Source organism: Alligator mississippiensis, chromosome 5, assembly GCF_030867095.1.
Source record: "Alligator mississippiensis isolate rAllMis1 chromosome 5, rAllMis1, whole genome shotgun sequence".
In the NCBI taxonomy this organism is placed as follows: domain Eukaryota; kingdom Metazoa; phylum Chordata; order Crocodylia; family Alligatoridae; genus Alligator; species Alligator mississippiensis.
The window spans coordinates 205,275,338-205,292,863 of NC_081828.1; the positions used below are offsets into that span (position 1 = coordinate 205,275,338).

At 43.5% G+C, this 17,526-nt stretch overlaps 1 protein-coding gene across 7 annotated transcripts in view; it reads right to left on the bottom strand.

Moving 5' to 3' along the window:
• The window catches only part of DPP6 (dipeptidyl peptidase like 6), a 737,431-nt gene that overhangs the window by 283,952 nt on the left and 435,953 nt on the right, over positions 1 to 17,526 (bottom strand). For all 7 annotated transcript variants that reach the window (XM_059729196.1, XM_019498918.2, XM_014609088.3 and 4 more), the window contains exon 2: positions 1,969 to 2,083. In XM_059729196.1, the coding sequence (XP_059585179.1) occupies positions 1,969 to 2,083 (115 nt within the window). The remainder of the gene's footprint in view (positions 1 to 1,968; positions 2,084 to 17,526) is intronic.

Consider the following 17,526-nt stretch of genomic DNA (forward strand, 5'->3'; position numbering starts at 1 on the left):
GATTCACACATCACAGCCCAGTACAGACATTACACTTTTACTAGTATAAGTGATTGGAAACCAGTCTATACCCACAACAGAACTGAAGTTCAGCACGCATAGACTGGTTTAAAAATGGTGGAACTTGGTTCAGGCGACGAGTATGGGGTGCATGTGGGTGCACGTGCATCCCCCTGAGCGTGGCCATGCACCCCCTGCAAAAAGACACTGCAGACACCCTGCTGCTGACACTGCTGGCGGCATCAGAGGGGGGTCTGTCATCCCCGCTTGCCACCTCCACCGCTGCCTGCAGGTGGTCGCCGCCCCTTGGTCAGCGCTCACCACTCCCTCACCCTGCCGCCAACAGCACCGGTGGTGTCTCTGGGACCTCCCCTGCTTACCACCGCCGCGCTCCTGCTGCCACCTCTGTGCTCCCACCGCCACCGTGCCCCGCCAGCCGCCAAGGACACACACCGTTCATGTTCCAGAGCCCCCCAGCTTCTGGTTTCAGCCACTGCAGACATGTGGCTGCATTTCCTGAATCAAAAGTGATTGTCTGTTCATTTGCTTATTGGTTCAATCTTTGCAGCTTAGACTAACCTGCAAAGAATAAATCAATTCAGCCTCAGGCTTTTTGACTGTTTGTACTTAGCTGCCGAGCCCATATATTCAAACATACCTATGTCTGTTCTTAAGGGGAGCTGCACAAACTTACAACTAAAGTGCTTCTTCCATAAAGCCTGCCACTTATGTTCTTCTCAGACATAAAAGGGTTCAACTATCCCTGATCCCAGCTAGCAGAACCCTCCACTTCCACTCTGATGAATTCTGTAAGAGCAGCTGTGTGTTTTCAGTACAAGCAATTAGAGGCTCTGCCCATATACCGCTGAACAGCTCCACTGCAGTCAGCAGCACTATGCCTTTTTACACTTAGCCGAGGACCAAACCCAAAGTTCTGCTACATACTCAAAATTTAGGAGCAGCATAAAATCAACTGAATGTGGGATCAAGGTAAATAGCTGTAAGCAACCATCTCGTCTCTTTTCATATGTAAATTTAATAAAACCATCATTTCCTGATCATTCTGGGTCGTCCACAACCTCTAGCCTAGTTGTATTGCAGGACTACAGACTCCATAAAAGAGAGGCCAAAATTGCTGAAGAGATCATGATGACACAATACCTGCATAGCACTACACTCACTATGAAGCTCCTACCTTCAAGCTTCCTCCCGCGTTCTCATCTTCACTTCCAGGCTTTTTGCTCGTATTCATATTGTTTCACTTCTCTCTCTCTCTTTTCTCTCTTTTGGTCATGCTTTCTATCATGCTGATCCCTACACCTGGACCCACTCAGCTGCACTCATCCATGAAGAACACTCCCTTCTACTCCTCCACACCAATATCTCCAGGAAAATCCTCTGTCCTCTATTTTCCTCTAAACTTTCCTCGGTCTTGTCTTACATTTTTTGTCTTTTCTTATTTAGAACATAAGCTCTGTGAGGCAGAGAAAGTGTCTTATTTCTAGTCTGTAAATAGGCATGGAAATTTATGAGGCCATGGAAATATGTAATAATCAATAAACATAATGACAGTCCATTAAAATTCAAGCCTACAGCCTCTGCCCGGTACTTAGGCAGTTATTGCAAGAGAAATAATTTAACAAGGGCGATGTGAACAGAAAATAGCTAAAGCTTGCTAAATAAGATGAAATTTAAGAATCACCCAGTGGGAAGTACAAATTATTTACTCTAATAAAAAGTAAATCTAATAGTTGTCTGCTATATTCTTGGAAAAAATAAATTTCTGGGTCCTGATGCAAAGCTTGACAAATTCAAGCAGAGTCTTTGCATTTATCACAACAGGCGTTGCATCAGAACGAAAGAACAGGAAAGACAATTATGATTCCTTCTCGACATTGCCTTGCCCTTGGAAAATTACACAAGAAAAAGAAAAAGGAAGACCAAGAATGAGTTAAAGGTTATAAATACCTGGTGTCAGGAGTATAACAGAGGTGACAATCAGGGAGCAGATAACCAGAATAACAAGTAATGCAATTGCAATTCCTTTCCAGTTTCTTTGTGGAGGATTACTTCCCACCAGCTCCTAAAAATACCAAAGGACAGGGAATTAAACAACAGCATTTGGACAAGGAAAACGACAACATTCACATGGCAAGGTCCTCTCCCAGAACATGGTGATGACAGCAGCCCACTCAGAATACAGTTCATGTCACAGTAATATGTTCCGCATTTTGATTTGCTCTCTATGAATCAAACCATATGGCCAATAAATATGATGGGCGCAACATATCTGACATCATGCATTTCAGGCATAACTGCGTGGACTTGGGGCAGGGGCAGACCCAATGTCTCTAAGACTGGTTGGGAAAGGAACTCACTGATGAAAAGATGTAGCATGCTCCTGTCTGCCCCTCGACCCCTCAACACAGCGTAGCTCTGCAGCCTCGTGGTGGTCCTCAAAGATAACGGCAGAGCTATAGCACTGGTCAAGGGTGCCCTTGGGGGCTGTTGAGTGGTGGCAGCCGTGCTAATTCTGCTACCTCTGAATCACATCCCTCGGAGAGTCCAGAAGGTCAGACGGTGGTTTATTCCTCTATATGAGCACAGAGGGATGAGTGGGCAGGAGCCCTGTCAGACATATACAGAGGCAGCTAATACTTAACGCTTGCTGTGGAGGGCTATATTTTTCTGTTTACTCGGCAGAGCAGAAACAGAAAAGCAGCTAGATCATAAGGAAAATGAAGCGCTTGCTCTTCTGCAAGCAACCGAGGGCTGGAGAGCAAGGTATGTCTGAATGAGGCTGCGGAAATCTGGAGAGGGATTCTGGTCACTGGATCTTACACCTGCCTCCAGTGCCCTCCGCACCTGTACTGCATGCACTGGGTTTCACATCCGCTCACTGTTGGACATTTTTTTTTTGATCCTCCCCTCAGATAGGCTCAGAAATAGCACTCAGGCCTGAATCATTCCAAATCTCATGCTAAGAGAGGAGATAGTAGGGAAAAAAGCAACTTTTAGGAGGGTAGAAAGATGTAAAATACAGTAAGCTAGGTTGCCCCCCATGTTGACTAACATCTTTTTTTTGCCTTCTGAAAATGTATTTCACCCCCTTAGACTGCCTTACAGTCCCTGACACAACGGTAAGTCCAGAGCAGCTTAGGAGGGTCTGACTTATACATTATTGCTTGGACCTGGCCCTAAATGTTGAAGAAACCCCTACACCGCTCTTCACTGAGAAGTCCGACACTGTTATGGTTGTTCCATAAGTTTGTTCCCTGCACCCACTGCCTCTCTGCATTTCCGGATGAGGTTTTTATGAAGTGTTGCATTCACAATTGCAACAGCTTAAATATTTATTGCACCTCCTGCCTTGCCTTAGTATACTGGCTTGCACTGGTTTTCCCATAGCACTCAACATTAATCTGATTTCACATGTGCACTGAAGCATCCCAAGAAATTGTAAGAAATAGCAATGGACTCTGCTTCTTGGGCAGGTTGAATAATCGCTCAATAAATCTGGGCTCACAGCAAAAGCAGCACTAAAGGCTGCATCCAGAGCCACTCTCACTAATTTGAGATGGTTTTTTGCTTAGTGCAAAGAATTACAAGCCCTGGCGGGTCTAAGGGGAGTGGCTGCTGGAGTTTGTTTCAGGAATCTCACTTTTTTATGCTAGGAAAATGGCCTCATAACACTTGAGTGTGCACAGAATTCAAAGGGTTACTTTCACTTGCTGGGTCATATTTTTGGCTGGAGATTGCCACCCTTCAGGGCAGGACTGTGGGGAGCGTGTGCAGCTCTCACATGCTCTGATGTTTAAGAAATGCTGGCAAAGTACTAAATGCCAGGGTTTCTCCATTTCTTTTTCCATATGAAAACCTGTCTTCCAACAAAAGAAAAGGCTGGCATGTGTTTGAGGACTTGACCATCAAATGAGGTTATGACTATAGGTTGGAAACCCAATGTGTAGGACATGAAGTACTAGAAGAGACACCTGTTTATGTCAACTGTTTGTTTTATTTCTTGGTATCACAGGACAACTGTCCCCTTTAAAGGATTAGGGACTGGAGACCAGTCAACCTTAATAATGATTGGCTTTGGCTTGAAGGGAAAAATAATTAGAAGGAATAAATAATGTCTGTAATATTATTCATATTGGAAGAAGAAACTGAAAAGTAGGTCAGGAGCTCTGAGAGATGCGAGGTTGACAACAACTACTTGAACAGGAAATCAATGCCTTGCATTTATATAACACCTTCCCCCTAACCATCTTTACAAAACTTTAATTTAACCTTACAAGACCCCTGTGAGGCAGGAAAAAAATATGATCCTTCTTTATCAAGTGATGCATCTCCGGATCAGAAGAGATGCCACAATTTCCCCAAGGTCACACAAGATGTCAGAGACAGAGCGGGCAAAAGAATCCAGGTCAGGGCACTTAATCATAGGTCCCCCTTCCTGACACTTAACAAGGCCCAGCAGGAGCAGGAGGGATAGAAGAAATATGTCGAGAAAGTACTGTGCTGCACTGCCGGGATCTTAACAAAATGCTTCTTTGCATCTAACTAGGCACTAATAAGGGAGAGAGACCAAAAAACAACACTAAGTATGAAAGATTGTCTTAGCTACAGCATCTTCCTTCTCCTACTTACCAGAGGAAAAACCAATGATTAATTCTGGTGACTTCAGAGCAAAATTATTCCCATCCCAATATACAAGGCATAGGCCAATGAGTCATTATGTCAGTGTCACCGATAGGTTTTATTCGCTGGAGCTGGGAGTGTGAGCAGGCAACGAAATATTAACTATGAGTTAGTCTGAACCCCTTCATGGCTGATCGTATTGTAAAGGCTTCTATGAGTTTGCAAACTGGGTGCATCTACACATGCCATTAATGCACACTAAGTTTACTGCACATTAAAAAAAGGCACAGTAAACTGCACCCTGGGAAAAGGCCTACACATGTGCCGGTAAGGTTGCTCCCTACTGGAGCAGTTGAAACCAGGGATGTTCCTGCCCCTAAGCTCTGCTTGTCCCTGATGTACAAGCCAGGGGAGAGCGTCAGCCTGTTTGGTAGGGGGCACAGGGCTGGTCCCAACCACCATGTGGGGGGAGACAGCTGTCTTGACAGCCAGGACTACTGCATCCAAGCCATGGGGGGGTTGGACCCAATCTCCAAAGGCTGGGAGAAGTGTCCCCACTTAGCAGGAAGGCTTGGTGGGATGCTGCCAGGTAGTCACATGGGGATCGGGAGGGTCAGGAGAGGCATCTCTGCCTGGGGGGGGCGGGCATTGCCTGACAGCCATGGGGGGATTAGGAGAGTTGGGAGAGGCGTCTCTGCTGAGAGATGGATGCTGCCTAGAAGCCAAATGGAGATCAGGACTCTCCCCACTTGGCTGGGAGAGGTGGGACCCTCCTAATCCCTACAGTGTTATCAGGCAGCATGCCTGCTGGGTAGGGATTCCTCTCCTGACCACATGTGGATCGGGACCCTACTGATCCTCGTGAGGCTGTCAGGCAATATCCCCGCTGGGTGGGGACACCTTTCCCAGCTACGTGGGGAGCAGGACTCTCCCGATTGCCACGTGGGCTGCCAGGCAGTGTCTCTGCCAGGTGGGGACGCCTCTCCTGGGCACCTAAAAATCAGGAGGGCCCTGATCCCCACATAGCTATCCCCCCACAGGCAGGGATGCCTCTTCTCACCATGTGGGGATTGGTCCTAGCCTGACCCCCACCTGCCTGAGATGCAGCAGTCCTGGCTACTGGGACAGTTCTCCTGGCTGTGTGGGGATCAGGACAGTCCCAATCCCCACATGGTGGGGAGACAACTGTCCCTGTAGCTAGCACAGCTCCCTGCCGCATCCAGGCTTAGACAGGCAGCACTGGGCACCATGCTGTCCGGGCTGCCTGGGAGCAAACTGCTCCCAGTCAGCATCTACACATACGTTAGTGTGCATCAGCTAATGCACAGTAAATCTATGACCTGTAAACACAGGTGCATTAGCTTATTTTACTGCACAGGAGCTCAGTACATGGTTATACAGTGATGCTTTACTGCGCAGAAGATTAGTCTACCACACAGTAAAGCGCCTTGTGTAGACACACCCACTGAGTACATCCGGGTGTCAATAGGCAAGAGGCAGTGTCAAAGTAACACTGGTTCAGATTTGTTCCCGTTGCTACTCCATTGGGTTTAGCTCCTCTTCATCATTCTTGAGTTACTGAGTCAGTTCTAATTTGTCAGCAGGAAGAGGTGGCATGCAGTTGCACTGCTAAAGCAGCAGACCCAGCAGGAAACAGTCACTCGCTCATAATCCCTGACCGCCTGCACTCCACCTCCAGTTCTAGAAGGGGAAGGGTCATTATTTCACCCTGTGCTTTTAGGAAGCTATTCTGGTTGCAACATGACGGCAAGAGAGAGAGGCAGCAGGGGGAGGACATGGGCCCCTGCCCCTTCCCTCTACTGCTCCAAGGAATGTTTCCTTCAGGGGATTATTGACCAAGTATCCTGGGCTCCACCTGCCATCACCAGATTCACCATCTCAGGTCTGTGCATGAGTTAGGGGTAGAAGTGCTTAGTTTTCTTTACTCATTATGTGGCAAAATAAGGCCTCTGCAATCTTGGCTCCTTGGACAATGCTAGTGATAATCCCACTGTAGAAAATATGCCCCTTCTACTCCAACATCTGTCTTTACAATTTGGTTCACATGGCACAGCTTTGTCCCACAAGACTTGGAAACACCCTACAGAGGAAAGGCTGGTTGGTAACAAACTGTAGAGCCCAATAAAGTGGGGCTCCTTGTTTTAATATATCCTGATCATTTCACTTTAGAAAGCAGAAGGAACGCCAGCCAAGCCACACTTGACAATCCTTGCATAATCTGTAACATTCAATTTGCTTCCAGGAAAAGGAAAAGCAAGTTGGGGACTGCTTCATTATTCCCATGGAAACACATGATATGCATCTGCAGGTTAGAGGCTGGTGTCATTATAAAAAGAAGTTAGTTTACTTGACTTACGCGGCGAAACATTGCAGTAAACAAGAAAACTGCCTGACACTCCACCATACTAATTTGAAGCACAGCTATGGGTGGGAAGTGTAAAGCTTCCAAGGATAAGGTTTGAAGTTTATGTCCCTTCATGCCAAGTCAGAGCCACATCCAGCTCCCATTGAGAACACTTGTAAACCTTCAGTAGGTGTCACCCTGAACATCCCAAAAGAAACTGTAGGCCCCCAAAAGATCAGGTCCTCATTAAGTACTTCCCAGGCCTACTTTTCTACAATTCTGTGCGTTGGTTTTTCATCTAGGACCTAGTTATCTTGAGTTCAGATGGGAAATTGCTTGGGCAGATCTCTGGTAGATTCCTGTTAGTGTAGTGAACAGACCACATATTTGCCTTTTGGTGGTTGTGGGGGGCAAATCTTAGACTCAGTTCTGCCATTTTTAAAGCAGTCTATGTGTGCTGAGCAGCTGTTCTATTATGGATATAGACAGATTTCTGATCACTTATACTGGTAAAAATGTAATGTCTGTACCTGGCCTAATGCACCATTTGTATGGGCACAATAAATACATCAAATTGTTACAGAAACCTATAGTCTATAGCACCTATAGTCCTCAAAGAGGCATTTTCAGTTGTCCAGTGCCCTCAATATTAAAAATGTTTACTGGCAGCCTGTAGAACATATTATGCAATGATTTTAGCAGCATGTGGGTCTTGATGCTACTATGTAGAGCAGAATTATCATCAAAGATTTACTTTTTTCCCCCAAAGATGGAGTTTATTTAAAAACATGTATCCTGTAGGAGTATTTGCTTTCAATATTGTAATTCTGTCAACAGAGCCTGGTACTAATGCAGTCAAAATCAATCATTACTGCCTTACAGCTCTCCGCCCAACAGAAGGAACTTAAACAAAGTAGACTCTGTGCCAAAAACACACTCCACAGACAGTAGTGTGTCAAAGGCCATTTGTGAGAAATATGCAGGTACTGAGTTTTGAAATATCTTGGTGCCTATAACTATTCACATCTGATGGTACTGGTGTTTTGAAAACCAGCAGGAGTCACGTAGTATTAACAGAGCAAAAAGGCAGTTAAAGCAGTTGGGTTATCCTAGGGAAGGCAAAAAACACATTTTGCCTAAAACGTGATTCTACTTGAATATCATGACTGCACTCTGTTTGGAGATGCTGAAAGCAGGGGCAAAGACAAATCTATTAAAAACAAAGGAACACAAGATGAATTAATCAAGCAGAACACCAGCAGAGCGAAAAACAGACTGAAAAAGTGGAGCAGAGAGTGAAAAGGAGGAAAAATTTGCAAAAAATACACAGTATTGTGAACAGAACACACAGAGTACTGAGGTCTGTTCCTTACATAAAGGTTTTCCTTTGGCAGGGAAAATATATTGCTACTTTATAGATATTAAAACAAAAATTTAAATAAAATAAATAAAAACACTCTATTTTTGTTTGTGATCAGAAAGAATCAATTATATAGTGATGATTTAGATGTATCTAGAAATATGAATAAATGCATAGAAATATAATGCATGCTTATAATATATGGATACATATGTACCATAGCAATAATGGATACAATTACATATAACATATGCATATATAAATACATGCATATAGATAAATTCATGTGCATTATATATCACGCATATACAATATGCACATAATTTATAAGATTTCCATTTAAAATATATGCATATTAGTTTATATATACTTTAGATATATGATTGTATCTATAATGGATGTCATGTATATATGCATATATTATATTAATCTGCATGCAAATAAATAAACCAGTATATATACTTGAATAATTTCTGAACAAAAAAATCCAAAGGGTTTAAAGTCTTAGAGGAGGAAAAGGTTTACAAATTCTAATATATATGAAGTGGTCATTAAAACCTTGAATTCAGTGAGGGTCATCCATCCTTACATCCCAATAAGGCAGATTCATGTACATGCCTAAACTTTATGTATAGAAATACTCCTATCGAATTCCTAATCATATCATTATTCCACTAATTAGTCATCCTTAGAGTCCTCCAGCCAAGTCACAGTAGACAAGACCAGGTCCTTCTAGAAAACAAGGATTGAAAGGCTTGTAAAAAAAAAATCTGGCTTTTCTGTGTGGCAGGGAACCAAGGAAGGAAATCTTTTTTCCATTCTTCTTACCTTGGAGACAGATGGCTGTTTAGGCTTGACAGCAGGCCACAGAGACTGCTCTTTGACTGATCCTATCTCTACCCTATTGAATCTAAAGGTGGGTGATCCCTACCGAATTCAAGGTTTTAATAACCTCTTCAACTACATTTGATGGCATTATGTTTTATTGTATTGGGTGAGTGTTGTCCCCAGGATAAGAATATAGTTTTGTAACTGCAAGTCGTTGTGAGTGTGACTGACTGAGCCCGAGAAGGAGGAATGACGCTCAGAGGGAGCTGGACCGGCAGAAGGCCCTAGGGCGGACTGGGAGAAGGACCCAAGGTGGACAGAGAGAAGGAATGGTCCCAGGGTGACAGGGCAAAGTCCGAGTGAGAACAGAGGGACCTGGGACGGCGCAGTACAGACTGTTTGCTTTGAAGCAGTGTCCGTCTGCTGTGCTGTTTGGGGCATCAGCACTGATAACCCTCTTTTAAAGAAGAAAACACCCTCCCTCCTCCAGATGCTGACAGAAAAGAAGGAGCTCCCAGAGGTGGCAGTGTTATGGATCACCAGGGAAGCCAGGGACTTGAAGCCAGAGGCTTCCTCTTGTGAGGCCACGGCTGCAGGGGGACCTTTTAGGAGAGGAAAACTGAATAAAGCTGCTTCTTGGAGGAGTCCCAAAGAAGAGATTTCCCTTTGTCCTCTGAAAAGGGGCAGGATGATCATTTTCCTCTTTTTGTGTGTGCGTGAGAGGTTGCCACCTCCTACTGTTCTTTATGAGAGATAATAACACAAAAAAATGTTTTACTTAGCAAAGCTTCTTTAAAGAGGATTACCTTTGGACTCGTTGCACATTTGAACGGCAATGAATGAGCTATAATATAGAAGCAGCCAAGGCATAGCCATTGGAGCCATGGCTTTCTCATACTATATTGCTCCAATTATAAGACTACCTTTGCGTCCTCAAAAGGAAACGTGCTCAATTTAGACACAGATCCTTGACAGATCCCTGACCCCTGGGCTAAAATTTCACCATAATGTCTTGTTTTCAGTTAACCCTTACAGAAACAGTAACTAATATTCAGGGAATATCTGCTTCTCTTCAAACTAAACCTGAGCATGTAGAGCTGACTTATATCAGGGTTGAATATAATCAGAACAAGACAAGACTTTTTGTGGGTTGCACAGAGACGGTAGGGGCCAGTATAACCAGTCATTTCCTATTGCAGCGGGGACTCTCCTCTGTTGTAAGTTATCCCAAAGGGTCAGTGTTTGCTCTAGATTGATGAACTTTCCATTACAGCTTTTCAAATTCACCTAGGTATCCCTCCAAGGTACACATTTGTTCCAACTCTTTTACCACTGCATCAAGCCATTATTGACAGGTTCTGATAATGGGACTTCAGTACGCTTCACACAAGAAAATCTACTTAAACCCACAAGCAGGGCAAATAGACCATTGGGCCTACCCTCTGGGATTCTACTTCCTTTCGGCAGCAGTCGAGACTTGCAAATATCATGGCGGCCATGTACCAGGTTTGCACCCTGTGCCTATCTGACAGTCCTAAGCTCATTCTCTGGCTTTTTGGCAACAGCAGCACGCCCCCTCTGCACTAATCTTGAGTCTCTTCTGAACGGCTTCTCCTCCCATGGAAGAATGAAGAACCAGGAGCATGAGAAAGCAATTTTATTTCCTGCCCGTCTATACCCAACCATAGCCCTTGGAGTTGGAGAGACCAATTCTTTCTCTTTGCTCAGTCCCTAACCAACTGAAGCTCTAAAACAGGGCCAGTCACCACAGCGTTTTTGTGGACATAGGAGGAGGAGTCCAAGGGCTACAGCAAGCATCTTTCAAACATTACAAATTTCACTTTATCCACCTGCCAAAAATATGTCGTAAACTCATATAGAGACATTTCACCAGAATTAACATACTTCTAGCACAAGCCAAACAACCAATCCTGCTAGTAAGATCCATAGTTGTCAACCTCACATGTTCAAAAATCACTAGTAAAAAAAAAAAAATCACAGGGCATTTGGCTTAAAAACGTGAAGTGTTCCAAAATAAGAAATTTATATCTTCTGGGACTTGAAGCTTTAGGAGAAAATAACCTGCCCCTAAAGTTGGAGGTCAAAGTCCAGCTTTGCTTACACATGCAACCATGCATCTTTCCTCCCGATGCTCACAGGTGGCTCTCCCTTCCCTTCAGCTGTCCCAGAGTGGGAGATGCCATGCTGTGCTTTCCAGCTCCCACTTGCTCCTTCCAACTCCTCTGCGGTCTCCACTGCCCCTCACCATCTATGACCTGCTTAGCCCCAAGAACCATGAAATAGCAACAGCTGTGCCTCAACTTCATAGAGAACAGTGAGAGGTGGCAGCCACCTCTAGTAAAGGCAGCCTCGCTTCCACATGAAGATACCGGTAGGAAAACGGAGACCATTTTGCTGGCTGCAGCCCAATGTGCAGCAATGGGGGATGGTAACCATTTTGATTAAAGGAAAATGTGTGAGATGAGACGAGTTGAACAAAACCAACTCTGTCTCCCCAGATTGCAAGAGCTGTGATATAATTAAGAAGTTTGGCAATGTTGGGATCGTATGGGGACTTAATCCTGAAGCTCAAACCAACCCCAATTCTTTATTTTTCTTTTATGTGAACCTGACTGTAGCCATGATCCAGGCCACATTGGTCTTGGCCCTGCACAAAAATATAATATGAGATGATCCCTACCCCAAGGAGCTACCAACTGCATGTGCAGGACAGAGGGAGGGAGTGGCATTGCTCCCGTTGCACAGATGGGGATTAGAGGCACAGATTCATGACCTGACTTGCTCAGGTCACCCACAAAGTTTGAAGCGAAGCCAGAAATACATGTCCTAAGTAACCATTCCGTATGTTGTCTACCAGGCCATTTATTCAAGCATCCCTCTGCTTGGTTTTAAATATTTCCAATACAAGAATGCCTGCACAATTTAAAATAATTCATATTTTTAAGAATCCATTTTTGTTTTTTGGCATGTACACTGAGCCTGTTTATTTCTTTTTCCTTTTCCTTCAAAATTTTGAAGGGAAATCATTCAACTTCCCCTATCAGTCACTGGAAAACTATGGCAAATCCACTGATGGTCTACTTGTTAAACTAAACATCCAGGGGAGAATTCAGGTAAGAAATAATTGGTCACGTTATCACATTGGGTAACCCAGGCATATTTTCCCCTAATAGTTGTTGATGGTGAAAATATATGCTATAAATGTCTTTGTTTTGTGGCAGACAAGGTTCCTTGGGTGAATTTGATATCTTTTATTAGACCAACCCAAATGGTTGGAGAATAGTTATTAAGCAAGCTTTCAGATTCAAAAACCCTTCGTCAGGCTAAGGACTTGTTTTGTGGGCCATTTACTAGGGGTAAAGAGGGTAACAAATTATAAAGCCATGCAAATACCATGGGTATGTGAAACCAGATTCAAATAAGTTTTACTGAATAGAAGATAATACCAGAAGAGGAAAAACCACGAGATACTGAGATGCATACCAGCATAGCATATATAATTCTGAACTAGATTTATACTGTTTACTTCAATTTTATGACCACCAAAAAGAACATACTGCTTTGTGGCCTGACAGTATTTATATAATATTGTATTCAAGCATCTAATTCATCATTAACTTTGGATTTACTCTAATTGTGTGTAATGGTGAAACTGTAATAAACAACATGTATTTGTCAGCGCCCTCTGAAGATCTGATTAAATCTGAAGATGAAGTGATGGAATAGAGCATGTTACAATCTGCAATCAGGAAACTAATTTCTAAAAGCTGGATGTGTACAAGCCCGTGGGGCCGGATGGGATGTGCCAAAGGTTTCTGAGGGAGATTGGCTAACATGATTATAGAACCACTGGCCATTATCTTTAAAAACTCATGGCAACTGGGAGAAGTCCTGGATGATTGGAAAAGGGCAAATATGGTGCCCATCTTCAAGAAAGGGAGAAGGAGGATCTGGGGAACTACAGTTTAGTCAGCCTCACTTCAGTCCCTGGAAAAATTATGGAACAGGTTCTCAATCCATTTCAAAGCGCTTGGAGGAGAAGATGGTGATTAGAAACAGTCAGTATGGATTCAACAAGGGCAAGTCATGCCTGACCAACCTGATTGCCTTCTATGATGAGATGACTGGCTCTGTGGATGTGGGGAGAGTAGTGGATGTGATATACTTTGACTTAAGCAAGGCTTTTGATATAGTCTCCCACCACATTCTTGCAAGCAAGCTAAGGAAATACAGGTTGGATGAATGGACTATAAGGAAGACAGAAAACTGGCTGGATGGTTGGGGTCAAGGGTAGTAGTCAATAGATTAATGTCTAGTTGGCAACTGGTATCAAGTGGAGTGCCCCAGGGGTTTGTCCTGGGGCTGGTTTTGTTCAATATTTTCATGAAGGACCTAGAAGATGGGATGGAGTGCATCCTCGGCAAGTTTGCAGATGACACCGCGTTTGGGGGAGTAATAGATACAGTGGACAATGGGGCTAGGATTCAGAGATACCTTGACAAATTGGAGGATTAATCCAAAAGAAATCTCATGAAGTTCAACAAGGACAAGTGCAAAGTCCTGCACTTAGGACAGAACAATCCCATGCACCATGGGGGCTGACTGGCTGGGCAGCAGCTCTGCAGAAAAGGACCTGGGGGTTATAGTGGACAATAAGCTGAATATGAACCAACAGTGTGCCCTTGTTGTGAAGAAGGCTAACGGCATACTGGGCTGCTTTGGTAGGAGCACTGCCAGCAGATCAAGGGAAGTGATTTTTCCCCTCTATTCAGCACTGGTGAGGCCATATCAGAAGTCATGTGTCTAGTTTGGGAGCCCCACTACCATAAGGATGTGGATAAATTGGAGAGACTCCAGCCAAGGACAACAAAAATGGTTAGGGGGCTGGGGCGCACGACTTATGAGGAGAGGCTGAGGAAACTGGGCTTATTTGGTCTACAGAGGAGAAGACTGAGAGGGGATTTGAAAGCAGCCTTCAACTACTTGAAGGCGGGTTCAAAAGAGGATGGAGCTGGACTGTTCTCAGTGGTGGCAGATGACAGAACAAGGAGCAACAGTCTCAAGTTGCAGCAAGGGAAGTTAGGTTAGATACGAGGAAGAATGTTCCCACTAGGAGGTCAGTAAAGCACTGGAACTGGTTACCCAGTAACCTGTTGAGGTTGTGGAGTCTCCATCCTTGGAGGTTTTCAAGACCTGGCTAGACAAAACCTTGGCTGGGATGATCTAGTTGGGGATGGTCCTGCATTGAGCAGGGGGTTGGACTAGATGACCTCCAAGGGTCCCTTCCAACCCTCATTTTCTATGATTCTATGAAACCTTATCCAAAGCCTGCTGAAAGCAATGCAAACATTTTTATTTATTCTTCAGTGAACTTTTGACCAGCCTCACTGAGGAAAAGTGATTAGGTAAAATCCTTGCTCAGTTAAAGTCAACAGCAAAAATTTCCATAAAAGCTTTAATGTGGTCATGATTTCACTCCTCCTGGAGTTGAAACTCCATTTTGCTGCATAAGTGACATGGACTTCAGTCTACCTGAATTTCAGTGGGGACTGAATCTGGGCCTTAAACATGAGCCTGCAAATGGAAAAGCTCTTTCATTCATAGCAATGAAGCCACACTGTGCCTTCTACTACTACCCCTGCTGGGAACAAGGCCTGCTGGCAGCTCTGCACAATCTCATTTTACTGGTGCTGCCCTGCACTGCATTTCTAATCCTGCCTGCATAATCAGATGCCTCGTGCCTCAATGAGGCATGCCTCCATGGCGCAGTGGGCACGGGCTCCTATATTTCCTCTTCTCTACCTTTGTCATAATGCTTCTGTGAAGAGAAATATAACCAGTTCCAGTGCATTCCTAGCCTTCCTCATCTTATTGGAAATCCTAATTGTTCCTGGATTAGGATTGTTCCTGGAAAAGTAAAACAGACATTACTACAGGATGTAAAATAAGCACGCCTAATTGGTGCCCCCTATTAAAAACCTATAAGTGTTATCATTTTCATCTCTCTTTATGATTCCAAAATAATGTCACCCACCTCCAAAGCTCAGTTTGGAGTCATTAATCTCTGCCATCTACAGTATTTTAGGACTCTAAAATATGGATCTATGATAGCATATTTTCCCGACTACAAAAGATTCACTGCACCGCTATGTAATGAATGAAGGCTGGAAATACTCCAGTGTGGAAAGCTGTCAACAAAATTACTTCTGGCATGTTTATTTCAAACCTGCCAAAAGTCTGGCAGCAAGGTAGCCATATTAGAATAATTTACAGATCTTACCCTCTTAAAACCAAAGCTCATCAAATATAGCATTTGTTGACCATTAAGTAGTCATATAAATATTGCTAAATGAAACTAAGGGAAATCACAGACACTACCTATTAATAATGTATAGGCACATGCACCTTAATGGAATATAGGAATACTGCAGACAGTGGGCTACTTGCTGCAGAGATTTTACAGGGATGCGCCTGCTCTGAGATGGAGGAAGATTTCAAGGCAAGAGGGTGATGCCCAGAACCAAGACAGGATGCATTTTCATTAGTAAAGCTCCAGTGAAACCAATGACTTCCAGTGATTTGCATTAACTGAGAGTCGACCTAATGCACATGTACTTGTATAGTCCCTGCAACCAATGCACATGTTGGGACTGACTCTCCTCTCAGTTACTTAAATATATATCAGACGTACTCTTACTCAGATGATATGGCATATATGTGTGTTAACTGGTGTTAAGCAATATCAAGTTCAAACCCTTTTATTGGGCCAGATACTTAACTGGTATAAATCCAAAAAGCTGCAATAGCTTTGATCTGATGCATAGTAATTAAGTGGGGGCGGGGTGGAAATTACAAAGAGGTAAAGGAATTGTTTAAGATGGGCCTGACTTTATAACTTGGAGTAATGGGGTAAAAGCAACTGAAGGAGAATTTAGTCCTAGGCTTGGGTGGGGGGTTGTTTTGTTTTAAAAATCCTTTACATAACAAGTTTTATCTGACTATGAAATAATCTGCCAAAGAAACAGGATGAAGCCATCTTGCCCAAGTTATAAAGGCAGAATTGCGCAAAACCTTGAAGAATAAAGGGAAAAAGACTGCTTATTATAGGCCCGGGGGGGAGGGGGCATCTCCTTTTGTTTCCAGTGTAAGCAGTTCCAAGATTAAAAAATCTTTAGAGCTACAGTGTACTTTAAAAACTGTATAAAGAAAGGCCTTGGACAAAATACTGAAGTTCGCTTCCGTGGGATCAGGATTCCGCTTAAAATCCTTATAACTCCTGGACGCTGTTATTCAAAAATAAGCAGCACAAGCCAAACATTGGAAAGCAATTTAGTTCAGAGAAATGATCATTCCATATCAAATGCAATTTTATTTTATCTATTGTTCCACAGTTCTGGGGATTTAATTATTATATATTATTGGTATTGTAGTGCACAGATGCCCCAGTCAAGATTGTGCCATGTACTATAGAAACCTGCCCCAAAACTTGCCAAAAGAGCTGTATTCACTTTTTAAAGAGAAATGTGCCTCAATAATTCAAAAGGTGGAAACAATACTTACTTGCCCTCGCTCCACCCCTCGTCTTGTGTTTGTTCATCTTATTTGCTGAGTCATCTCTGCAACCAAGGACATTCTGCAAACGTTACAGCAGTAATGCCACCGAGGCCAACTTTGCGGGATCAATGAATTCAATGGGAATATGATCCAATAAAAAATTCTGTAAGTCACCGTCAAGTGCTAAACTTTGCTAAAAATTACATGGAGCCTTGGCACCACTTACTAATACATCATTATCTGTATGCGGCAGTAAGGAAGCGTTTGCTACCGTTGAACTGAGGAAGCTATCACGCAAGCCAATACTGTCTCATTTTTTTCTTGTCCTCTTTTCTTGCATGTACCCACTTGTTATCTCTTGTCTTCTAGTTAGATTGTAAACTCTTGGTTTGGGTACCATCATTTTGTGGTATATTTGTACTGAAGCTAGCATTTTGGGGTCCTGAGCTATGACTGAGATGGCATAGGTGCATAATACACATCCTAACGCACCTTAACACCAACAGCCTTCGCTCTTGATTTGAGTTAGGAGGTGTATGCCTGCTTTTTTACAGAGGGCATTTTTCCTCTTCTTCTTACCCCCAATAGTAGTTCTTCTGTAGTCTGTGCAGCGTTATTATTGTCATGGATGCTGTTGTTATTATATTTTGTATTCTAGATGAAGAATGAAGCTAAACAATAACTCTTCACCACATGGGAAACGTTTCCTTCCACTCTCCAATTGAGATGCTAGAGGTGACAGTCACCTCACTGCCTG